Source organism: Monodon monoceros, unplaced genomic scaffold (assembly GCF_005190385.1).
Source record: "Monodon monoceros isolate NGI ecotype Baffin Bay Population unplaced genomic scaffold, NGI_Narwhal_1 Super_Scaffold_21, whole genome shotgun sequence".
NCBI classification, from domain to species: domain Eukaryota; kingdom Metazoa; phylum Chordata; class Mammalia; order Artiodactyla; family Monodontidae; genus Monodon; species Monodon monoceros.
The window spans coordinates 91,124,178-91,150,351 of NW_021703778.1; the positions used below are offsets into that span (position 1 = coordinate 91,124,178).

Genomic DNA, 26,174 nt, shown 5'->3' on the forward strand with positions numbered 1-26,174 from the left:
GAAGTTAAAGACACTAAGTGCTACTAGAGCCACCTTACAGAAAAAACGGAATGAACCTTTTGGCCCACCCAATAAAAGAATATTTTATGACTGAACTGGATTTATCCCAGGAATGCTAAGATAACTCAACACCCCAAAATTTGTTTTATCATATTAAAGATTAAACTGGGAAAAACTCTAGTTATTTTAATAGATGGTCAAAAACATTTATAAAATCCAATATCCATTCTTGTTTAAATGCAAAACAAAAATCTGCAACAATAAAGTTAAATTTAACCAACAATACAGGGAGAATAGGTGTACTGATTTTAACAAATGTAAATTGGCTGAGCTACCCTATTAAAAAATGGCTATTGACTAAATTTTTTAAAATTTTAAACTCAATCTACAACCTGTAAGTTACAAATTAAAAATTTTCACAGCTAAAAATTATCTGTGGACAAACAACAGAAAAGATAATTATGAAGTCATCCAACACATTAACTAAGTTTCATAGCAATAAAGTATTAGAACTAAACAAGGTTGCTATCATACAGTAGGAGGAAAGTTATCAATGAAAACTAACAATGAATAAACCAAATTACATGTAAAAAAAAGAAGTCAGAGGAAAAAAATGAAAGAAATACAAAGAAGAAAATGCAGAAATATATTTAGATGCCTTAAGATCCAAATTTTAGAACACCACATATTAGGTAGACAAAGAGTAAGTTGTAAATGTATATAATTAATAAAACATATTTAGCAAACATATGGAGACACCTAACTGAAAGGGCAAAATAATTCTTTCCTCCATATTTATCTTTCTGGATATTTATCTTAATTATGGTTGTTCCTTGCTCTCTCATTTTTTTTTTCAACCTATATAGTATCTGTGACACAAGGAAAGCTTTCAAAGGTACAATCTGTTGCAAAAATGATTTATGAACCAAGAAAGACACATGCTTTAATAACACAAAATTTAAAGGGTTTAACCAAACAAAAACTTTAAAATATTTTCTTCAATATCATCTGGGTAGACAAGGAAATAAAAAATGAAATGTTTCAAAATGGGAAGAAAAAAAAGCATAAATGAACAAAATATAGAAAAAATAGTAATGAAAAATAAAGTACAAATTAAAATAACTAAGATAACAATAAAATCAGCTAAAATTAAATGCTAAAATCTAATCTTTACAGTGCCTTAGGAAAAAGAAGGTACATTACTAGAGGTACTAAAACCAATAACAAAAATGTAATAATGACTATGTAACCATTGCTTCTTTTAAGTCCGGCAATTCTACTTTGGGGACTATAATCCCAAGGAAGTAACTCAAAAGATAAAAGGTAATTTACACAAAAATATCTAACACAGCACAAGGAACAATCAAATGCTTAACAGAAAATTTAAAATAGTTATTTTTACATTAACATTAATATTCCTAAAGAAAACATGTAAGGAAATTCCCTAACAGTCCAGTGGTTAGGACTCAGTGCTTTCACCAAGTAGCCTGGGTTCAATCCCTGGTCAGGGAGCTAAGATCCACAAGCCAAGTGGCGCAGCCAAAAAAATCAAAAAAACAAAAAAACAGCACGTGAAGGAAAAGTCAGTCTGAAACAAAGGGAAGAAAATGAGTTGTTAAATCAAACCTTGGTCACACCTATTCAAGGAGTATACTGGGAGTATACAGACAGAATCATTCAAGGCTTGCAACGGTGTGTATGTACCTACTGTGGACATGGATTCATTAGCCTGGTGCCATTAAACATTCTGAACCATTCAAATAACTAACAGTTCAGATTCCATGATCAGCAAGCCATATTTACATTATAATTTACTTTCTTAGGTAGAATGCCTATAAGGAATGTATTGATCTACTCAAATAAGGGTTCTGATTCATTTGATTTGGTTCTCATGATATATTTAGTAGTAGCATTCTTATTTATACACAAATCTCTAGTGAATCTGTTTAGTAGAAGTCCATCTCTAAGAGATAGGCCCATTTTTGGTACAGAAAAAAACAATACGGAGTCTGCAAAGCCAAGGGCAAGATCTAGGAAGACAGTAACAACGTCACCAAGGAATATACCACCTAGGGAAGTCTACTGGCAGGCAATAGCTAGTCTTCCCTGATAATACCAAATCTTACTATGTCTTTCCCACCCCCCACTCCCAGAATTCAATACATATGAAATATTGACAACTCATGTTTATCCAGGAAGATGTTTATTCATTTGTGGATAAAAGATGGATAGAAAAGAAGTATAAAACAATTAAAATTACTATCAATTGACAACAATGAATTTATATTTCAGAAGGTACCTACTGTTTGGAACTACTCAGTAACAGAAAGATGTCACATAGTCTGCAGCTAAGTGGGAACCCCCTTCTTCACCCCTTACCAACATTTACTTACTACTCCTCTAAGGAAAAGAAGAAAACATGTTCCCAATAGCCCCACAACTGAAATCCTGGGCAACTATAAACTTATCCTAATGCAAAATTATGTTTTATATGGCAAATACAGAATTGAATTTCTTTAATCTGTCTGATCCTAAAGGTTTGTTAAGATAAAGAATTCGGAGGAGAGAGAGGAACAAATGAGGAATGGGAAACAATGCAGCTCAAAGCCCAGGACTTTCCTAGGAAGATTTCTGGACAAGAAACAATCAAGCCTCATCCTAAAATGTTTAAATTCAAGGTTAAATTGATCTAGGAGCTCACCTCACAATAGGCCAAGTTAAAGAAATCTGAATTATACAGAAAATAAAATTTGAAGAAGGTGATACGAAGTAGACAAGCTATCTTTATGATAACTAAAAGGAGAGCCTGTTTACAAAAAGACAGGTACCCTGGAACACCATTACACCCCCTCTCCCTCCACAGAAATGTCTTGAAAATAGGTGGTTCAGGAAAACCCAACCCATTCAATGATGAGTAAAAAGTATACAATCTATAAGGACACCATAAGATTAAAAGAAAGCAAAGTATAACATAACTTAAGAAAAACACTCAGAAAAATGTTGTCCCAGAGAAAATGAAAATTGTATGCATACAGTTTTTTATGGACTTAAAAAACATAACAAATCAATCATCTCTATCAAAGACAGAAATGAAAGCAGAAATACAAGAACTCAAGGAAAAGATGGTAAGAAAACAGGAAATGACACACAAATAGATGAAACTCATGAAAGAAGCAGAAGAAAAAATATAATCATCACAGAATGAAGGCAAAACTGGAAGAGACATAAGGGTAAGTAAGTATCTTGGAAAATATGGTAAAGGACATAGAAAAAAATTTTAACTGAACAAAGTAAAAGAAAATAAAAGGACTTAAGAGAGAAAATAATACAGAAGAAAAGCAAAGAATCTAAACATAATTTGTGTTTCTAAATTATGGAGTCCCTAACGAAATTTAAATAATGAAATAGAAAAAGATATTTAAAGGTTAATTCAAGATTCAAGACCCAAAACAGTCAAAATAAAGATGTATCCAAGTAAAGTCAATAAACTTCAAAGATAAAGGAAAAAAAAATCTGTTAGGTAGCCTGTCAAAAAGATCTAGTTGTTTATGAGGGGGAAAAATCATGCTCTCCTCTGACTTGTTTATAGAAACATTCAATGCCAGAAGATAACAGAATCACATTAACAAGTTCCTTAAAGAAAATGTGGGGTGGTGGTGGGATGAACTGCGAGACTGGGATTGACATACATACACTAATACGTATAAAATAGATAACTAATAAGAACTGCTGTATAACAAACAAAAACAAAAAAAAACCCTCAGTGACTTTGGTGTTTGATAAAAAACAAAAACAAAAACAAAACAAAACATATTCAAAGTGAAAAAAAGAAAATGTGAACTTAAGATTTTATATCCAGCTAAATCTTCAAGTATAAAGGCTATGACTAACAGTCTGAGCGCCCAAGAACTCGGGGAGTATGGCTTCAATGAGCCTTTCTTGGGAAAACATAAGAGAAAAAGCTTTGGCCAACCAAGAGATAATTAGGGCAACTATAGTAATAGAACTGATGTGAACATTTAAATATATAGAATACAACTAAGACACAAATGTGACAGATGACCTAATGTCAAATACCCAGAGAGAGAGATAGAGAGATAAGAGAGTGAGAGAAAGGGAGAAAGAGATATAATACAACTTAAAAAAAAGGTGGGGTGAGGGAAGAACTTCCCTGGTAGTCCAGTGGTTAAGACTTCGTGCTCCCAATGCAGGGGGACCACGTTCGATTCCTGGTCAGGGAACTAAGATCCCACATACTGCAACTAAGCCCGCATGCCCCAACGAGAGCCACACGTCGCAACTACTGAGCCCATGCACTCTAGAGCCCGCATACCACAACAAGAGAAGCCCACACGCTGCAACGAAGACCCAGCGTGGCCAAAATAAGTAATAAATAAATAAATAAAATTTTAAAAAAAGATGGGTAGGGAATGGGGGGAGAAAATGAGAGGAAGAAGTAGGCCAATAACTTCATCCATTATAAATGCCAAAGGATATCATATAATACAATGAAGTTTTATTTGAAGTTTAAGCATATTTAATAGTACAAAAGTATATTATTAAGTAAAATTGGGTTGGGAGAGAGGAAATAGACTAACTTTACCATTGCTCATACATGGTCAAACATTACACAAAGATATACCACAAAAATGAAAACAAAAATATAACAAAGGCAGAAAATTTAACATCAGTCTAGGTAGAATTTGGGTCAAAAAGCAATAAAGCAAGGATGAATATTTCATAATGCTAGAAAGTGCAATCCCAAATGAAGATATAACAGTGATGACTATGCACCAATAAACATAGAATAAACATTCATAAAGAAGAACTACTGGAAAGAGTAGGATGCACTGTCAGTTACAGACTAATTTACCTCTCTCATAATTCATGCAGATTAAAGTGACTAAAATTATATAAAATTACAGAAGACCCAAATAACATGCATAAAATGGATATATTTGATATATATCAAATTCTACACCCTAAAATACAAAATGTATCTTCTGTTCAAGTGGATGGATCATTCACAGAAACTGATCATATACAAGACCACACAGAAAATTTCAATAAAAATCAAAATAATACCAATTAGCATTCTCTCACTACAATATAACTGAAAATTAATGACCACAAGATGTCTTTACCACCTAGATATGAATGTTAAAATTCTCAATTAAACAACTCTTCAATCAATGAGGAAATACAAATATACTGCTCAGCATCAAGAAAATAATCATAAAAACATTACATATAAGAATTACATTAAATTAATAACTTAGGGAGAAGTGATATCTTTATGATGTTAAATCTTTTTATTCAGAAACTTGTCTTCATTTGCACAATTCTTTTTTTTCCCCTTTTTTTGGCCATGCCACAGGGCATCTGGGATCTTAGTTCCCCGACCAGGGATCGAACTTGTGTCCCCTGCAGTGGAAGTGCGGAGTCCTAACCACTGGACCACCAGGGAAATCCCTGTACAGTTTATATTCTTTTATTATTAAATTTACAGCAACTAAATATAATATAATGGAAAAAGGACATTTACATTCTATCTGGTTATTATTTTTATATAGGAAATATATTAATTTCTAAATATTAATTTTGTATCCTGCTACTTCCTGTTTACAGAGGTATTTCAATTGATATTCTTGGATTTTCCTAATATTCAATTATTTAATCTGCAAAGGTGACAGATTTATCCCCATCTTTCCAATTTTTGTAACTCCATTTTGTTTCTCTAGTTTTTTTTTGTTGGTTAGCACCTCCAATACAATGTTAAATAGCAGCCGTAAGACATAGTTGTTTTGTTCTGGACTGTGAAGGGGATGCTTTCAATGTTTCTCTTTTAAGCATAACAGCCTTTTAAATAACAATTTTCTAAAGCTTCTCTAATTGAAACACAAATTATCCAAATCAGTTAGTACCAACACATTTGGTGTGACACACAAAAAGTATTACCTGTAACATTTTAATTATTTTTCTTTTCAACTTACTTTATAGTATCTGCAAAGCTGACTCGACGAGAGTTTTTCTTATTTCTCAAAGCATTGGATTCCTAAGGGCAGAGAATATATGGTATGATTTTTTTTTATATGGTATGATTTTTAATGAAACCACTGTGAATTAGGTCTCCAAGATTATGATAGACAGAGACCAGTTCTTATTCTGAATTAATGTGATATCATTAATTTTCATAACTAATCTGATTCTCCAAAAAATTCCAGTATAGAAGCGCTTAACATGAATATGATTTTCAATGTGAAAATAAGCACAGTGACAAAAACAACATTTTTAAGGAAGGTGATTACTATCCCTTACCTTTTCTCTCTCCTTTAAATGAATGGTTATTTTGCAATTAAGTAGAAGAAAGACTGGGAACAAAACAAGTGATATGTTGCCTATTATGGTAACCTTACTATACTATTTTCAAGATTAAAAAATTTTTTTTAATTGCGGTAAAATACAATTCACATAAAATTTACCATCTTAGCCACTTTTAAGAATTTTGATTTTGGGGGGGTGGTGTGATGAATTGGGAGATTAGGATTGACATATATATATTAATATGTATAAAATGGATAACTAATAAGAACCTGCTGTACAAAAAAATAAAATTAAAAAAAATTTTTTTAAATTTTGTTGTGGTAAGAACAATTAATCTACCCTTTTAACAGATTTTTAAGTGTACGATACAATACTGTTAACTATAGCAATAGTGTTGTACAGTGGATCTCTAGAATTCATTCATTTTGCATAACTGAAACTTTATACCGTTGATTAGCAACTCCCCATTTCCCCCTCCTCTCTGTCCCTGGCAACCACTGTTCTCTTCTCTGCTTCCATGAGTTTGACTATTTTAGACACCTCATATAAGTGGAATCATGTAGTATTTTTCCTTCTGTGACTATTTTACTTAGCATAACATACTGAAGCATCTTAACTGATTTTTAAATTAATTTATTTATCTCATTGCGGTGCACGGGCTTCTCATTGCGGTGGCTTCTCTTGTTGTGGAACATGGGCTCTAGACGTGCGGGCTTCAGTAGTTGTGGCTCACGGACTTAGCTGCTCTGCGGCATGTGAGATCTTCCTGGACCAGCGCTCGAACTGGCGTCCCCTGCATTGGCAGGCGGATTCCCAACCACTGCGCCACCAGGGAAGTCCTTAACTGTTTTTAAGTGTACACTTCAGTAGTGTTAAGTACCTCTATATGGTCGTGCAACCAATCTCCAGAAATCTTTTCATGTTGCAAAACTGAAATTGTATATCCATTAAACAATTCCTCCTTTTCCCCACCAACCTCCCCACAACCACAATTTTACGTTCTGTCTCTATGAATATGACTATTGTAGGTACTTCATAAGTGTAATTTATAAAGTATTTGTCTTTTTGTGACTGGTTTATTTCACTTAACATAATGTCCTCAAGGTTCATCCATGTTGCAGTATATATCAGAATTTCCTTTTTTTTTTAACATCTTTATTGGAGTATAATTGCTTTACAATGATGTGTTAGTTTCTGCTTTACAACAAAGTGAATCAGCTATACATACACATATATCCCCATATCTCCTCCCTCTTGCATCTTCCTTCTTTATTTAAGGCTGAATAATATTCCATAGACGCCACATTTTGTTTATCCATTCATCTATCAAAGGACTCTGGGTTGCTTCCACCTTTTGGCTACTGTGAATATCACTGCTATGAACAGTGGTATATATATCTTCAAGACCCTGCTTTCAATTCTTTTGGGTATACACCCAGAAGTGGAATTGCTGGATCATATGGTAATTCTATTTTAATTTTTGGAGGAACCACTGTTTTTTACAGCAGCTGCACCATTTACATTCCCACCAACAGTGCACAAGGGTTCCAATTACTCCACATCCTAGCCAACACTTTCTATTTTCTGTTTGTTTTCTGTTTTTAATAGTAGTCATCCTAATGGGTATGAGTTGATATCTTACTGTGGTTTTGATTTGCATTTCCCTAATGATTAGTGATGCTGAGCATCTTTTCATTATAATATACTACTTTTATTTTCCCTCATCTTCCTTAACAACGGCAAACATTTTTACTCACGTAGATACCGAACACAAAAAGCAAAAGACAAAAACAAATGAAATACATAGAGAATTTTAACTGTGCTAATTCTGGATAACTGAGGACAAGTTTTGTTAAAACAAAGAATCATCCTCTCTGTTAAGATCTTTGGCAGACACTACAGGCAGCTTTGAGCTTAATAATGACAATATTATGGACATAGTAAATACTACTATATTTCTTACTAAAAACCCCTGAAATTTGTGTGGTATATTGGAAAGAGCACTGAGTTAGAAATTAGGAGATTAGAGCTCCAGTTTGAAGTTTGCCACTAACTGTGTGGGCCTAGACAAAACATTTAACATCTCTGGACCTCATATTTCTCATCTATATAATGAAGGAACTAGATTCAAGATTAGTATTGAGGTCCTGTTGTTTTTAAAGCTCTATGAGTCTATGAATCTGTAATTTACTCATTCAAACATTCATTAAATTAAAAAAACCCACACATACCAAATCCCGTGCTGAGTGATGGAAAAAGGCTGGTAAAGGAAACAATACAGTCCTTACTCTAATGCAGATTAATGGTGAAACAGATTAAAACAAAAAATCCACAAAAATATAAAATTCAAAGTGTAATGAGTGGTGTGAATAAAAACTGTATATAAAAAAATAATTTAGCCTGATAATCATGGAAGATTTCTTTGAGGAAGTACATTTAAGTTGAGACCTGAAGGATTAGTTAGTAGTCAGATGAAGAGTTGGGCAGAGGGAAAACATTCTAGGCAGAGCATGTGCAAAGGCCCTGAGGCAGGGAAAGGCTTGATGTATTTGAGAAATAGAAAGATAAGAGAGGCAGAAGTAGTGTAAGCACTCAGAATTATATGGTCTCCAAAACTATATGCATTTCATCCATCAACAAAATGTACTAAAAATGAACTATATACCAGGCATAATATATTAAAAAACACATAACGAAGTCCTGACCTCAGAGAGTTCTCAATTTAGAATGGACATTAGTAAACAATTACAATAGAAGGTGTTAAGGGATGATTTTCTGAGAGAAATGATACCAAAACTGAGTCTTGAAAACAAATAGGAATTACCAGAGAAACAGGACTACAGGGCTTCCCTGGTGGCGCAGTGGTTAAGAATCCGCCTGCCAATGCAGAGGACACAGGTTCGAGCCCTGGTCCAGAAAGATTCCACATGCCACGGAACAACTAAGCCTGTGAGCCACAACTACTGAAGCCCATGTGCCTAGAGCCCATGCTCCACAACAAAAGAAGCCACCGCAATGAGAAGTCTGCACACCGCAACGAGGAGTAGCCCCCGCTCGCCGCACCTAGAGAAAGCCCATGTGCAGCAACGAAGACCCAACGCAGCCAAAATTAATTAATAAATCTTAAAAATAGAGGACTAAAAATATATGATAAACCAAGTATGATAAAATATTAATTATAGAATCTAGGTAATGACTATATGAACATTCACCCTAAAATTCTTTCTACTTTTCAGTGTTTGAAAAAAAAATTTTTAATAAAATATTGGCAGATAAATGAAGAATGAGGGACTAGCCATCTAGACAGAGGTAACATCACATGTAAATACCTGCAGGCTTGACAGTTCATGTCTGTTTGGGGAATGGTAAACAGTTCTGAATGGTGAGATACATGTATAAGAGTGGCAAGAAAGAAGTCTGGAAAAGCAAATAGGGGTTAAAAATCAAGAGTGCCAGCTTGCTCAAGTGTTTGAATTTTAACCTTAAGGCCATGGGATGCTTACTTGTACATATTCAGTTGAGAATCATTTATGACATTCTCCCTTCATATAGCTAATAAAGTTTCTAACTATTAAAAATATCACTGACAAAAAAAATATATATATATATATCACTGAGGGCTTCCGTGGTGGTGCAGTGGTTGAGAGTCTGCCTACCAATGCAGGGGACATGGGTTCGTGCCCCGGTCTGGGAATATCCCACATGCCGCGGAGCGGCTGGGCCTGTGAGCCATGGCCGCTGAGCCTGCGCATCCGGAGCCTGTGCTCCGCAACGGGAGAGGCCACAACAGTGAGAGGCCCACGTGCCGCAAAAGAAAAAAAAAAAAAAAATCACTGAAAATAGTCATCTATAAAGCATTTGTACCAGAGACTTACCTGAACAGTTTCATTCCCATTCCCACCTCTGAGGTCCTGAAGAGGACTCCTTGGGGGTTTCAAAATCTAGAACAGAATTATTCAAGAAAATCTGCATTTCAAAATCTAGAACAGAATTATTCAAGAAAATCTGCAATGTCTATTAATAATCACTTCAAGTTATACCATGAGCAGAAAGGTAGAGATGCTAAAATTCCTGTAAAAACCTCTAAAACTCCTCAAACTCATATTGCTCAGTGGTATACTTTGTGGCTGCTTTAAATATTCGGCATCTATTCCCTTCTCCTTGCCCACATTCCCCAATTATTTTGCCTACTCTCATCCCATGTGGTCTCAGTAAAGCTCTACTCCGACTCTAGGTTCAACAGGTAGCCCTGGCTGAGAACAATCTGCACATGATATTCTTTTGTCAATAGTGACCGGTTTGGTAATGAGGACTTGACCCATATCAAGATACGGTCAAGACAATCAAGCCAACATGATTCAATCCTGAGTATTCTGTTTCCTTTGTGTTTTATCCTGAGGAAATAGACACTATTTTTCATGTAGGACTTGAACCTGGAAGTTGGGAGAGCTAGATGTACTGTAGTAATCACAGAGGGAGAGCCCGTTCTGATAATGGAGATTACCCAGAGAAAGGGATCAGAGTAAAAAAAATGAAATCCTAGTACTGGTGATCATGTCCAGTACTTTCACCATAAGCATATTTGTCACAGACATCTTTGCTGCAAACATTTTTGCTGCATAACTAACTGGCCGTAAGGCAATTTTGCTATAAAAGATAAAAGAGGGACATTAAAGAGGACATAATGAAACATGAAAAATGAATAAGAAAGTTAAAGACTTTATTGCAAGATATGAAATACTTGAATACATTTAAAATGTGTGGCAATACTGAGCAAATAACTGATTTTATTTTGTGGGTTGTACCTAAGCACTTGCCTTCTGTCTTTTGCTCATAGTATTTTATACATTTTTTAGTTTATTGATTCGTTCCCTTCATTTGGCATCACGCTTTTTCATTTTCTTTAAAATTTCTTTATTCATTAAGACAAATTATCAGTTTCCAAATACTAGGATACATATTTGTAACTGAGCTTTGTATTGCATTATAAAACCCTTCCACACTGTTGTTTGTTCTTGGCATAATGCCATATGTCTGCTGAGAGATGTTCCAAAATTCTGTGGGAGAAATGGGTTCAACTCTGCCTTGGAGACCTTGGCGTATCTCAGATTTATGTAATATAAAAATGAGAGTACTGCATCAATGAAGAAATGAAATCAAACTATCAATTAGTTATTTAACCTTTACAGCTAAACTGCACTGCTGCCAATTAGTTATGTGGCAAAAGTGTTTGTGGCAAAGATGCTTACAGTGAAAGTACCCTACAACCTCTGGTGCTACTGTTGGAACACCTGATTGGTTAAATTGTGCCTAACATCATCCCTATCTCTGGATTTTTTCAATTTCATAACCCAATCAATTTTGTGCTTAAATCGGTTTGAGTTGGATTATTGTGTGTCTTGCTACAGCTTTGTATACATTTAAATATATTTTTTAAACAGCTTTATTAAAGTATAATTTACACAGCACAGAATGTATTAAATTACCAAGAAACCCATAAAATAGGAATTTTAGTATATTTACAGAATTGTGTAATCAGGTTAAATTTTTTTTTTTTTTTTTGTGGTATGCGGGCCTCTCACTGTTGTGGCCTCTCCTGTTGCAGAGCACAGGCTCCGGATGCGCAGGCTCAGCGGCCATGGCTCACGGGCCCAGCCGCTCCACAGCATGTGGGATCTTCCCAGACCAAGGCACGAACCTGTGCCCCTGCATCGGCAGGTGGACTCTCAACCACTGTGCCACCAGGGAAGCCCAGGTTAAATATTTGAGTCTTTATCCAGAGAGCAATAGAAGCCAGGGGGGTTGGGATGGTGATGTCATTCAAAATTACTGTGGTATGTAGACATTATTCAATAAAAGGTAACAATTATTAGCTCAAATAAGTGTTTCTTACTGAGGAATGTCGTCTTCTAACAGGTCTCTCTACATTGTCACTGAAAGAGGAAAAAAAATTTACATACATAGCGGTAAAAAACTGAATTTCTAACACCCATCATTACAACATCCCTTACGTGCTTTTAAATTGGTCATCACTTAACACTTGGCGTCACTTTCACTTAATAAAATTTATATTATAAGACTTAAATTCAGTATTTAGAAAGTCAGTGTTTTAAAATACATATGGTATACCATAAGAATATCTCTTGAAAAACAATCAGTAAAACATAATTTACCATATTGATTTATATAAGCATAATTATAAGATAAATGGACCAAAAGAAAAAAAAAAAAAAGAAAGGGAATTCTCTGGCGGTCCAGTGGTTAGGACTCAGTGCTTTCACTGCTATAGCCGTGGTTCAATCCCTGGTCAGGGAACTAAGATCCTGCAAGCTGCAGTGCAGCCAAAAAAAAAAAAAAAGAGATAGATGGACCATGAATCAAGAGACTCTAGTTCTGGTTTTACTACAGTGTGATTTTTAGAGCAGGTTTTGAATATTCAACTGGCTGTGGTAGCCAAACAGACAACTTAGTCTGGTTTCCTTCCTGCCTGGTTTGATCATCACAGCTATTATGTACTCTGCTCAGGTTGGTTGTTGCCAAGCAAGAATATGAGCCCAGTGTTGCACCACTTGATTTTTCAGGAAAAGCTGAAAATCTAATTATTGTATGAAATCTTGAAATTTTGGCAATTAATTCAAAAATTAAAAAACATTGTTTATTGTTTCGACAATTTTTTCTTTGTCATATATATATATGCCTGTAGGCTGTAAACTGCCACTAGTTTGTGATGCCAACTTTAGACAAATCATTTCATTTCTTCGGGCCTCAATTTTCTCATCCTTAAATTGAAGAGATAGGAAGTGGTCTCTAAAGTCCCTCTCAGTTTTGACTCTAGATGAGTTTATATAAAGATATGGCAGGGAGTGCTGTGACCTTGTAACATTTACTTCTTTTCCCTGGAACAGACTGGGAAAACATTTCAGAAGTTATAAACATGTCTTACTAATTGGAAAAGTATCTTTCCCTGATAAAGAGCTGAACATTTTTAGCTGCATTTCCCAAACTTACTTTTCTTCATTAGCCTCTGAAGACATCCCATCCATTTTCGAAGAAAAACTGTTTCTGTAACAAATACACAATATGAGAAAAGGTGAGAAAAAAGGAAGAGAAGTTGTAATCTGTGAAGAGATTAAGAGCAGAGCAGAGTTGTAATTTCAGGATTACTTTCTGTGGGAGAGCCAAAAAAAGTAAAAACTTCACTATGGGGCTATGAAACATGAGAAATTTTGAGGATTTTAAACTATTCTCTAATAATGACCAATCCTAGAAAATTCTCATATTCAAGAGGAAATCAGTGACTAACTCTGATTGGAATGATATGGACTTTAACGGTTCAAATAAAAGTCTGTCCTAGTTTATATGAGTTTATGGATTATATAATAATTCAATCTCAAAATATGGTCAATCAGCTATCAAAATACTGATATTTGCATAAAGTGGATTTGCATAAATGCATATTTATCTTATGAAAATTTAACTTTAAGTACTCGAGCAAAAAAAATTTAAGGCATAAAAATAACATTTTAGGGGCTTCCCTGGTGGTCCAGTGGGTAAGACTCTGCACTCCCAAGGCAGGGGGCCCAGGTTCGATCTCTGGTTGGGGAACTAGATCCCTTATCCTTCTGCAACTAAGTCTGCATGCTGCAACAAAGAGCTGGGGCAGCCAAAATAAATAAATAAATAATTGGGGGAAAAAACATTTTAAACAGCGTAGTTGATTATGTTTACAATTTCACTCAATGAGTATCTGTCTTGGAAAGAGTGTGCAATAAGAAGCATAACCTGAAGTTTCTTTAACTGGTCTTATCTCCTACCTATCCATACCTATATTTTCACTTTATGCATTTTAACCTTAGAACTTTATCCCTGGGTAAGAAAAAATTCCATTGCAGATTTCAAAAAACAGAATAGCTAGAGATTCTGACTCAACAATATGAGCATTTCTACTAAATACTAAATTAATACCACATACATATGGACTTCCCTGGTGGCACAGTGGTTAAGAATCCGCCTGCCAAGGCAGGAGACATGGGTGTGAGTCCTGGTCCGGGAAGATCCCACATGCCACAGAGCAACTAAGCGTGCGCCACAACTACTGAGCCTGCACTCTAGAGCCCGCGAGCCACAACTACTGAGCCCACGTGCCACAACTACTGGAGCCCACGCGCCTAGAGCCCGTGCTCCGCAACAAGAGAATCTACTACAACGTGAAGCCAGCGCACCGCAACAAAGACCCAGGGCAGCCAAAAATAAATAAATAGATGGATAGATAGATAAAAAGACTAAAATACTTACCTAGAAAAAAATAAAATACCACATACACAAACTGTCAGAATCAATGTTCTTACACTTTTAGCAATAAGTAAAAAACCAAAACAACAAAAAAACAGGTACTTAAAAGATATCTTATTTTACATGCTTTCATCATATATAACAAGTCAAATTAAAGAATACTTCATAATGAACTTGAACCTGAAGTGAAAGTCTGCTTATTTTTCAGTATTGATTTATTTAATTAGCTGTTAATATAGATATAAGGTGATGGGTATCTTCTAGGATTTGATCTCTGACCCTCTCCTTTTGTCCTCCATCACTTTCTCAGTCTGTTTATCCATTCTTCTGGTTTCACTTACCTCCTGTTCACAGATAACACCTGTATCTACTTAAAATAATATTTTTATTTTTTATTTAATTTAATTTTATTTATTTATTTTTTTGCGGTACACAGGCCTCTCACTGCTGTGGCCTCTCCCGTTGCGGAGCACAGGCTCCGGATGCAGGTGGAGGTGGTTGCAGATAAGAGAGGTTTTTTTTTTTTTGGTTGCTTTGGGTCTTCACTGCTGCTCATGGGCTTTCTCTAGTTGTGGCGAACGGGAGCTACTCTTTGTTGCAGTGTGTGGACTTCTCATTGCGGTGGCTTCTCTTGTTGCGGAGCACGGGCTCTAGGTGTGCGGGCTTCAGTAGTTGCAGCATGCAGGCTCTAGGGTGCAGGGGCTTTAGTAGTTGTGGTGCTCGGGCTCAGTAGTTGTGGCTCGAGGGCTCTAGAGCGCAGGCTCATTAGTTGTGGCACATGGGCTTAGTTGCTCCGCAGCATATGTGATCTTCCCAGACTAGGGCTCGAACCCATGTCCACTGCATTGGCAGGTGGATTCTTAACCACTGTGCCACCAGGGAAGTCCCAATAGAGCTTTCTTTCGATACAAAATAACTAACTTAAAGTAGTGAAGGTGGTTGCTTTTGGGAAAGAGGATAGTATGTAATAGCTTAAATTTTTAAATTAAAAATATTATTTTGGGGGCTTCATGATCTATGTCTTGCATTTTTTTCTTCTTTTGGAAATATTTTCAAATTCAGTGATATATTAAAAATTCACAGATTAAAAATAGTAAATACGGGCTTCCCTGGTGGCGCAGTGGTTGAGAGTCCGCCTGCCGATGCAGGGGATGCAGGTTCGTGCCCCGGTCCGGGAAGATCCCACATGCCGCAGAGCGGCTAGGCCCGTAAGCCATGGCCGCTGAGCCTGCGCATCCGGAGCCTGTGCTCCGCAATGGGAGAGGCCACAACAGTGAGAGGCCCGCGTACCGCAAAAAAAAAAAAAGTAAATACTATCAAATCAGGATCACCTAAACATCTTCATTGTTTGAAACAGTCATCGTGCATCATTCTTGTTTAGCCTGCAGACCAGCTGGCACTTGATTAAGTAATAAGATTCAAAGCTTATTGATGTCCTCTTTTAAAAATATTCTATTCAGTACATATCTGTAAGTTCCACCTCCAACAGAAACAGGAGACTCCAGGTTCTCACATTAAGCTTCACGTGTAAAATGCTATTATGGTTGAACTTTTGATCACTGTCACATTAATTGATTACTGATTGGTTCCAGAACTGTGCACTTGGCACACAGGTAGGGGTGCTACAGCTTACTCACAAAGGTGTTCTGGGATATTTTGAACTTTTGAGAGAAACAACAATTCTCAACATCTATACATCACTGCTAGCTCAAAATAGTACCCATTTACATTACATTAGTTTTGATAACATATTATCGCAAAGCTGGATTTTTGGCAGTTCCTGTGATATAAAGCAAGTACTTTTGATCAATGTGGTACTGGAAATGAGGGTGGCAGTATCCAATCTGATTCCAAAATCTAAAAGGTGTGCAATATTCAACAGGCACACATATCCAATTAGTAAATAATTGTATTTATGAATAAAATTAAAATATTATCTTTTACTTCAATTTATGTATATTATTTTTTTCAGATGGCTACTAAGCAGGTAGAATCACTTAACAACAACTTCTAAAATTGTTTGGACCTAAGCACTTAATAAATATTGATAGAACTGTTAGGTATTTCTTTTGTCCTAGGGGCACAATGAGCCAAGAAAATTTGGGAACTACTAGTCTAAATAATCCAGAGGTCCACAAACTACAGCTGCTGGGCCAAATGGGCCTTTAACAGTAGTTTTTTACATTTTAAATCAGTTACAGAGAACAAAAAAATAGCATAGAAAGAAGAAATGTGACAGAGATCATGTAGACCATGGAGCCTGCAAAACCTGAAAATCTACTATCTAGCTATTTGTCCACTCCTTCATTTACTTCACCACTATCTAGAATTAATATATTTCATAGTGTCCAATGATATAGATTCTAGATCTGTGCTGTCCAATACAGAACAGGTCTAGAGTCTATATCATTTAAATTTAAATTAATTAAAATTTAAATTAATTAAAATGAAATAAAATTTACAATATAGTTCTTGTTACAATAGACACATTGCAGGTGTTCATCACATGGGACTAATGAGTACCGTGTTAGTGCAGAAATAAAACATTACCATTAACAATGAAAGTTTTATTGGCCAGCACTGTCCTACTAACAATATCTAGAGTGTCTTCTACCATCTCTTACTTAGCATCAAACACATCATTAATACTACCACTCCAAATACTTTTACTCAGTTTACATCTATTTGTCAATCTTGTAAACATTCCTAGCCATTCACATAGTCAAAAAGAATTATACTGCTTTGAACCCAAACTTTAATTAGCAAAATCTTACATTAACTCCTCATCTCTATAAATCATTCTTCCCTTCAAGTTCCACCTCAAATACCACTTTCTCCAAGAAGCCTCCTTTAGTCTCCATTGCCAAAAAGCATCAGATAACCTTTTCTGTGCTCCCATATTCCTTTAGAATGTCCTATGATCCTTTACATTGTCCTGTTTTGTAGTTGTCTGTGTATATTAATTCTTTCCCGTTCTGGACTGTAAACTCTAGATGAGGGGCTCAATCATCCGCTCCCAGCCCTGGCACAAGACAACAAAGAACCCAATACAAATCTGAGGAATTCGACTTATTCAACTAAACCGAAAACTTCAATCTTAATACCTAGAGTAAGTTCTGCTTTGGTCTTCTCTGTCATCTCTCTATAAACCTATCTTCAAAATTCCAATCGGCAATGTATTTTTTTAAGAACTTTTTCTTAAACTCCAGTATTGAGATAAACAGCAAGAAAAGACTCCTTAACTCTGGCCTAATAATGGACAGAGGAAGACTTTTTAAAAACTTATTTGTGGTGTACTAATATTGGCTTTATTTATGTTATTACATCCGCCGGAAACCCAAAATCTGCTCAGTGCTGCTAACACTCGATCAGACATTGTAAATAAACCATAAGCCGAGAGTTTAAAATCACTTATTGCTGTCATTTCATTTATAGCTAAGAAAAGATTGAGTGAGAAGTGCGAACAGCCGCGAGTTCCCCAAGGAAAAGAAACTGGGGTGCGAGGAAGAGTACCGGAACCTTGACAGAAGATGGCGGGGCGGGGCGCCGCGGGCCGGGACGCCGCGGGCCAGCGAGCCGGGTCCCCCTCGCCGTGGGGCCCAGGTGTGGACGGAGACTGCTAGGGAGGAGGGAGGCGGCACATGTGCAGGCCGAGGTGAGGAAAAAAAGAGCGCCGCGCCCGCGGAGAAGCGTCTGTACCTAAGCCCAGCGAGCTCCGAGGCAGTTTGGCTGTAGGAGTGTCCCCCACCTCCCACCGCGGGGCCTTCAGACCGCTCAGACAAAACCTAAATCCCTCCGCGCGAAGCCCAGGCCGAAAGTTACCCGCCGCGGCCCAACTGCTTGAGAAATTCTCCTCAGACTTGTTTGGCGTCCGCACGCTTCTCAGGGAGGAACCTCACCGCCACCCCTCGACGTCACCTCACAACACCCAGACGGCCTCAGTGAAGCATTCAAATCTAACCGCCTAGTTGGAGCGCATGCGCAAAACCGCTCAACGCGTGGGCCCCGCCCCTTAGGCTCCAGAGCCTTCCTAAGACTCCTTTAATCAAACTTCCTTTGCAACCTGTATGCCGATTTTATTTCTTTCAAGGTTATCTCATTTTCTACCGAATTTTCCTTTGTCCATTCCCATTGTAGATCCCCCACAGTATGGGAGCGGCCATCTTCTTTTGATTTCTTGCTATCAAAAGGATAGGAGCTTTGCTTCCGTACAAAATGGCGGCTTCTATCACATTGCGTCACATCCCCCTAGTTTTGCTCCCTATAGCTAGCAGGAAGGAGGAGGTTTCGGGGACGAGGTGGCCGAGTGGTTAAGGCGATGGACTGCTAATCCATTGTGCTCTGCACGCGTGGGTTCGAATCCCATCCTCGTCGAGGAACTGTTTTTGCTTCTGTTTTGAACAGATAAACGTAAATTTGCTTGCGGAATGGAAACAGTTGAATATTTGTTCCAGGAATGATTTACTAGTCAATTTACTCTAGCACAATTAACCTCCTGTTTGAATCTTTGAAAGAAGGGTTCGGGAGCATTGTGACCTCGCAGATAAAGAAAAAGTTGGGAAAGAGACATTTCCTGGGATTCGGAGTTTAATTATAAAATGGATTTAATGTCTTTTTAATGAAGTAAACAACAGTGCATAGAATTCCACGATTATTACTGTTCCCATATGTTCCAGTTGTGGTCTGGTCAATATTAATTAACCCAGCTCCTGATTGAGGAACTTCAGTTACTGTGGATTCTTACCCCAGGGTTTTCACTTCAAAAGCTACCGCGAGACAGTGTTGAGGATTCTCTTCCAGCCCCCAGCAGGCTGCAGGTGTTCAAGAAAAGTATTCGACATTAAAAAGATGTTGACAACACGTGGAAACTTGGTAGTATCTAGAAGCCAGAGACTGAACGTCTACCTTCCCAAAGGAGAAGGTCTTAATTCCTCTCTTGGATTTAAGCAAAGAGGGAAAAACAGGGAGTAGAAATAGATTCCCCTCTTGAAAGGTCATCGGGCAGATTCATTCAACTCACATTTAACAACCTTCATTTATCCAGTATTTATCTACAGGCAACACAATGAATTACAGCACTTTAATTAACCATAACCCTGTGATCACGATAAACATTTTTATTACTCCATTTTATAAATGAGGACACTGAAAGATAAACTTGCCCAAGGTTATACAGCTTCTGTAATTGCAGAAAAGGCATTGTAACCCAAGTCTGTCGAACTCTGGTGGCTCTTAACATCATCCTATGTGGTGCTGGAAATTAGTAAAAAGTGCTCATCAATCCCTTGCGGTGATGGTTTACACATTCTCTCTGCAGTGTACGGTATCCCAGAACCTGGCACCGGGCAGGTGTCTTCAGCAAAGTTCTTAGCCCTCAGGGTGGAATTCAGGCTCCAGTGGCTCCTCCTTGTCAATCCAAATCCCTTGGGAATGTTGATACCTGCCTGGGCTGAGGACTGAGGGTCACCCCAGTACCTGCCTTCAGCCTTGCTCTGTAATCCATTCACCACTCTGCTGCTAGGAGGTGTTTCTACCGGGATTCTACACACTCCCAAGGGGTCCATGGATGGAATTCAATTGGTTACTTCGTTGGGGAAAAAACTGCAGCTTTATTTTCATTCATCTCTAATTGAAAGCACTTCCTTCAATAAAGATAAGCAGCAAACTACAGTAATATTAACCTTACCCGTGATTTTTGTCACCAGTAGAAATAACAGATAATGTTATATCACATTACTGTTACTGCTTTATGCTCATTACTACTACTTCAAGATAATGGTAGTTGTTGGACCTGCCATTAGATCTTGTAAATTTATGCATTCATAAGAAAGTACATGCATTATACTATTAGATCACAGATTTTTTTAATTTTAAAATTTATTTTATTAAAGTATAGTTGATTTACAATGTTGTGTTAATTTCTGCTGTAAAGTGATTCAGTTATATGTATATATACATTCTTTTTCAAATTCTTTTCCATCATGGTTTATCAGAGGATATTGAATATAGTTCCCTGTGCTATACAATAGGACCTTGTTGTTTATCCATTCTATATATAATAGTTTGCATCTGCTAATCCCAACCTTCCAATCCATCCCTCCCCACCCCTCTTCCCCCTTAGCAACCACAACTCTATTCTCTCTATGTCTGTGAGTCTGCTTCTGTTTCGTAGATAAGTTCATTCGTGTCATAGATTCCACATATATGTTACATTAGATTCCACATGTAAGTGATATCATATGGTATTTGTCTTTCTGTTTCTGCTTCACTTGGTATTATATCACAGATTTCTGAACTATTTTGATAGCTGTATTCCAACTTAACTGGTTGACTGTCTATTACAACAAACTTAATTTTATTCATTTAAAAACAATATTCTGAGAAGGGACCCATAGGCTTTACCAGACTACCAAAGATCTATGTCACAAAAAAGGTTAAGAGCCCCTGAGAGATTTTTCTGAAGTGCCCTCAAGACATTGATCTTAACCTTCCTCTCAACTAGGCCTTGCTCTCTCTGGACAAAGCTCATGCTTACAGTAAGTCTTGTTATGACAGTCCCAGTTTTTGCATTTCTTTGATCTCTTCATGTATAAGAACTGTGCTTATTTTACCTGTTTCTGAGAGAATCAAAAGGATTCAGGCTAACACAGAAGGGTAAAGTAAGTCTCTTTAAAACCCAGAGAAAAGATTGTAAAACTCCTCTTGAATCCTGTCTGGAGTCACAGCTGGGAAAAAAAAAGGATTAACAACATGCCAGTTTATTTAAAAGCCTGAGGCCAGGGGTGTGGGGACTTGGATTAGTAGTAATGGAGAAAAATTTATCAATGTAATGAAGGAAGGCAGTAAAGTGTTAGAGGCGCCATCTACTGGAGAAGCTGCAACTGAAGACTTGGACAAGATAGTTCTGCCTGAATGGCTCATACGTTTTGAAATATCCCCATTACTCCCCCAAATTTGTCAACAAACCACAGCTCAAGGAAATCATTCTCCATCAACACCAGGGTTCTTCACAAGTCCTATCCTGAACTATTGCAGGACCTCTCACCTCTGGAAGACCAGGAGAAAAAGAACCATTGCACAGCCAGATGCATTACCAAGATATTCCAGCTCTCCTGTTACTTCGGTGCCAGGGAATGGATCTTCATTCTCTGAGTCCAGCTTCAAGAAGACCCATTCTCTCTGGAGAATGAGGTGCTCTGGGAAGAACTGTCCAGTGTTTACTTGGTGATGGTCTGCTGCCTGGGCAGATCCTTATGTGTCAGCAGCCCTCATGGACAAATCTCTGAAGGAAGAAGTGAAATCCAGGATTTTTTTTTTTTTTTTTGGTGTGCCTCCAGTTTGTTTCTTAACTCTTACAAGAGAAACTCAGACCCAGGGCTGCAAGACTTAACAAAGATTGGTTTTGAGAGGCAGGCAATATCAGAAGTGAATTCATTCTGTTCCTTACCATTAGGAAGTATGGTCCCACTGGGAATCATCTCTGGGAAGACAGTTGTGACAAGACCTGGAGAAGTTCAAGAATGAATCCAGGCATTCTTCTCTGAGTCTGCAACATCAACTCAAAACTTATTTTTTCCTCAAATTATTCCCTCAGCTGCATGCTATCATATGAAAACATCCATGTTGCCATAACAACTTCTGGGAATGCCTACTAAGCTGAAAACTAAACAATATTTAGTTTTGTTTAGTAGATCGATATTGAAGATCGATAGAGCAAAAATTGAAATCTAGTTTATAGTAAACTTCTTCAGGAAGACAAAGTGAATAAATGCCAATAGACCAGGGGAAAGGGGGAATAACACTTGCTTATATCCCATGCTTTGTATCTTCTGCAAAGATAGCTATGGATAGATAGCAAGCAAGAACCACTTACATACACCTCTCCTCATCACAGTGAGGATGAGCAATGCCCCAGATTTCAAATTTCAAATATTCATTTGAAATCTCCAGAATGAAGTAAAACTGGGTCAAACCCAACTTCAGTAGGTGAAATTAATGGATGAAGGACCTGAGGACATGACTGATGATTCCATGGAGTTAGAAGCAATAATTTCTTTTCTGATTTTGGTACTATGGAGTAGTAAGTTTTTCATATTTCTCTTTGGGCTAAATAAAAGGTCATTGACTCTAAGCACTTTTTTCCCCTGTGGCTTTCTCAAAGATTCTGACTTTCTTAAGTATTTTTACCTGAATCTTTTAATTTACATTTATCAATTCTAGATCAGATGCCTTCAGTTAATGCTTAGAAAGTTACGACGGACAAATGAAGGCTATATTTGTTCTGAACTATGACAGCGTACTGAGTGATAACAACAGACCAGTAACAATTCCAAGTCATCTCAATGATCAACTTTCTGTTGATAGCTAATACAGATATAGATTTTAAATTCTGATTTTTAAATACTTGAATAATATAGAAACTTGACACCTAAAATAAAATTTTGCTTTCAGAAAACTGAAATAGCTCCTTGACAGTAGTTTCTATGTACTCACTACAAGGATCACTTAAAATCAACTCTCCTTTCAGTGACTATCAGTAATCATTTTTTGGTATAACCCAGCAAGTAACAGAGGCAACCTTTATTTTAGCCCATGATGTAGGACTTAATTTTATTTTTCTTTTGGCTTAAACAACAGAAATTATCTCATAGCTCTGAGGACTGGAAGTCTGAGATCAAGGTGTCAATAGGGTTGGTTCCATCTGAGGGCTGTGAGAGTGAATCTGTTCCACATCTCTTTTCTAGCTTCTGGTGATTTTCTGGCAATCTTTAACATTCCTTTGCTTGTAAAATTCTTAATCCTTATAATTTTGCCTCAATTCTGATTCTGGACAATTTAGCATTTAGGATGAAATATAAAGCTATTCTTACTCCAGTTCAAATGTTGGAAAGTTTACAAGAAAAAAGAACCAGAAAAATTGTATCATTTATTGTTTACTTGAATTAATGAAGTATTTTCAAGAATTTTGTGTCTAGATGTCACATTAATAAAGTGTTAGGAAATGCAATGCACAGGGCTCTCTTTGTGTCTGAAAGTATGCCAAATCTAGAATACCAAAACTCTAAACTGCTTTTAGATCTCTCAGCTCTGTTATGATAAAGAAGCATTATTTGAATCTGCTAAGGCATATTAAAGTGGTCAGTCACTTTTGCAAATTATTATATATTGCTTATCATTACTGTCTCCAAAATTCCAGACATATGGTGCTCTTTTTCCATCGCTGGTGAAAGCGACCCATGGCCGAGGCACTTGGGAGTGGTACCCACCAGCTGCATGGAGGTCAAATAGACCTTGGGAGTTGTGCAGTGGGTGACCAGGAGAATCACTATTTCAGAGATAACCAAAGATTAAAAAAAGAAAGAGAGAGATCTTTTAACGATTAAAAAATTTTTTTTTACCTTGAAAGGTATTATACATACAATGATATAATACATACATGTAATATATTGTGTATGTATAGTTTAAAAGCATAAAACCAGTACAATTTATATACAACCCAGCTAAAGAAATGGAATATTACTAGGACCTTTGAAGCTTCCTGTGTGCCCCTCCCTGCTCGCATCCTCCCACCAAAGAGAAAACTACTTCACTGAATTTTGTGTTATTCATCCTTTTACTTTTCTTTACCAAATATACATATATACATATACATACATACATATATATAACATTTTAGGAATATATATTTGTCTTGTCTGTTTTTGAATTTTATATAAATGGAATCATTCATCTGTGACTTCTTTCACTCAACACTGTTTTATCCATATAATTCATTCATTTTTACTGCTGCTTATTATACAATTATCTGAATATATAATTATCTATCCATTGTCTTATGGACAGATACTTCAGTTGTCTCCAGTTTTTTGCTATTATAAGAATGCTGCTATATATATATATATATATATATATATATATATATAAAACCCTCATTTATATATATAAAACCCTCATTTTAAACCTGAGGAAAGTGAACCACAGAGAAATTGGTAATCTGCTCAAAGCTATGATAAGTGGAAGGGCCAGGATTTGAACAGGCAGCCTGGCCCCAGAGCTTGTGCTCCTGTTCACGTGCTAGGCTGCTCAGCAGTGAGCTGCAAAGGATATTATTTCTAAAGTAAGTGATAGTGAAGGGCGGAGGGTACTTCTGACCTTTAAAGTCCCATTCATAGAATATCATATCTGACTGTGAAACTGCATATAGTATATCACAACCAAGTCATTCTTTGCTTTGCTAACAGAAAGAATTTCTGGCAAAGGAAGGAAGGGAGGGAGGGAGGAAGCGAAAAAGATGAAGAAGGAAAGAAGGAAGGAAGGGAAGGGGAGGAAAGAAAGGGGAAAGAATTTCAACAAAAATACAGGTAAGAAGAGCAACAAAATATCTGCTGACCTGGGGCTTCCCTGGTGGCGCAGTGGTTAAGAATCCACCTGCCAATGCAGGTCACACGGGCTCAAGCCTTGGCCCGGGAAGATCCCACGTGCCGCTGAGCAACTAAGCCCGTGCGCCACAACTACTGAGCCTGCGTGCCTAGAGCCCGTGCTCCACCACAAGAGAAGCCACCGCACTGAGAAGCCCGCGCACCACAACAAAGAGTAGCCCCCGCTCGCCGCAACTAGGAAAGCCCGCACGCAGCAACGAAGACCCAAGGCAGCGAAAAACAAATAAATAAATAAAATGTATTTAAAAATAAAAAAGAATGCTGCTGTGGATGTTTTTATACATGCCTTCTGGGGTACATATACAAGTGTTTCCTCTAGGTGTATAGTTACAAGTGGAATCACTGGTCAACTTTAGTAGGCAATTCTTAACTGTTTTGATGTGGTTAATGGCTGATAAAAATGTTACAGTTTTGAAAACATGGACAAGCTTCAAATGAAAGGAAAAGGAGGGTACACAGAGGGTTTGGAGGGGAGGAAAGCAATAGTCATAATCATAGACAATATTGTTTGCCATGTGCAAAGCAGTGTTCTAAGCAGAATGAGTGCCTCGGTGTTGATACCTCTGACTCCAATAAACTTATCCATCCCAAACCTGGTCACATTCATTAAGCTACTCTGCTTCCATTTTCAATAATTCAATAATATGTTTTCAGTAATTCTGTGCTCTAGAAAATCCTCAGCCCTGAGGACCAGTGATCCAAAGCCTAAAGAGGCTTTGAAATGAGTCCATTTTCTCTAAACTAAGCCTTTGGGAGCAAGACTAACCCAAGCAAACCTAGGTCATCCATTGAGAGATACAGACCTTCTGGGAAACCCATGATTACAACACACAGCTGGAACTAAAGCCAAACTTGAAAATGCAGTTGCCTAACCAGCCGTTTCAGTCACTACATTCAGCTGCCTTTGCCTCTACCTCTCACACTACTTACAGATGGGAATGTAAATTGGTTTAATCTTTTTGGAGGGTAGTATGGTATTACCTATCAATCAGTATTTAAAGCTATCGACTCCGCAATTATACTAAAAATTTGTTCTACAGAAGCACTGTGTACAAGTGTGAAAGGATATAAGGATGTTCACTATAGATTGTAATAATGAAAAACTGCAAATACCTAAAA

The 26,174-nt window shown here is 37.1% G+C and overlaps 1 protein-coding gene and 2 non-coding genes across 3 annotated transcripts in view; 2 read left to right on the plus strand and 1 right to left on the minus strand.

Annotated features, from left to right (window-relative positions):
- The window catches only part of KNL1 (kinetochore scaffold 1), a 63,141-nt gene extending 44,600 nt beyond the window's left edge, over positions 1 to 18,541 (minus strand). The window contains exons 1-6 of the mRNA XM_029239818.1: positions 18,439 to 18,541; positions 17,809 to 17,813; positions 13,333 to 13,380; positions 12,218 to 12,257; positions 10,200 to 10,265; positions 5,994 to 6,055 (exon numbers count right to left, since the gene is read on the minus strand). Coding sequence (XP_029095651.1) covers positions 5,994 to 6,055; positions 10,200 to 10,265; positions 12,218 to 12,257; positions 13,333 to 13,367 — 203 coding nt within the window. The 5' untranslated portion in view covers positions 13,368 to 13,380; positions 17,809 to 17,813; positions 18,439 to 18,541. The remainder of the gene's footprint in view (positions 1 to 5,993; positions 6,056 to 10,199; positions 10,266 to 12,217; positions 12,258 to 13,332; positions 13,381 to 17,808; positions 17,814 to 18,438) is intronic.
- Positions 18,542 to 18,908: 367 nt separating this feature from the next.
- TRNAS-GCU lies at positions 18,909 to 18,990 on the plus strand. The gene has a single exon. It is a non-coding gene; the product is annotated as a tRNA-Ser (tRNA).
- A 2,233-nt stretch (positions 18,991 to 21,223) lies between these two features.
- LOC114905419 lies at positions 21,224 to 21,343 on the plus strand. The gene has a single exon (XR_003796245.1). It is a non-coding gene; the product is annotated as a small nucleolar RNA SNORA26 (small nucleolar RNA).
- The last annotated feature ends 4,831 nt before the right edge of the window (positions 21,344 to 26,174 follow it).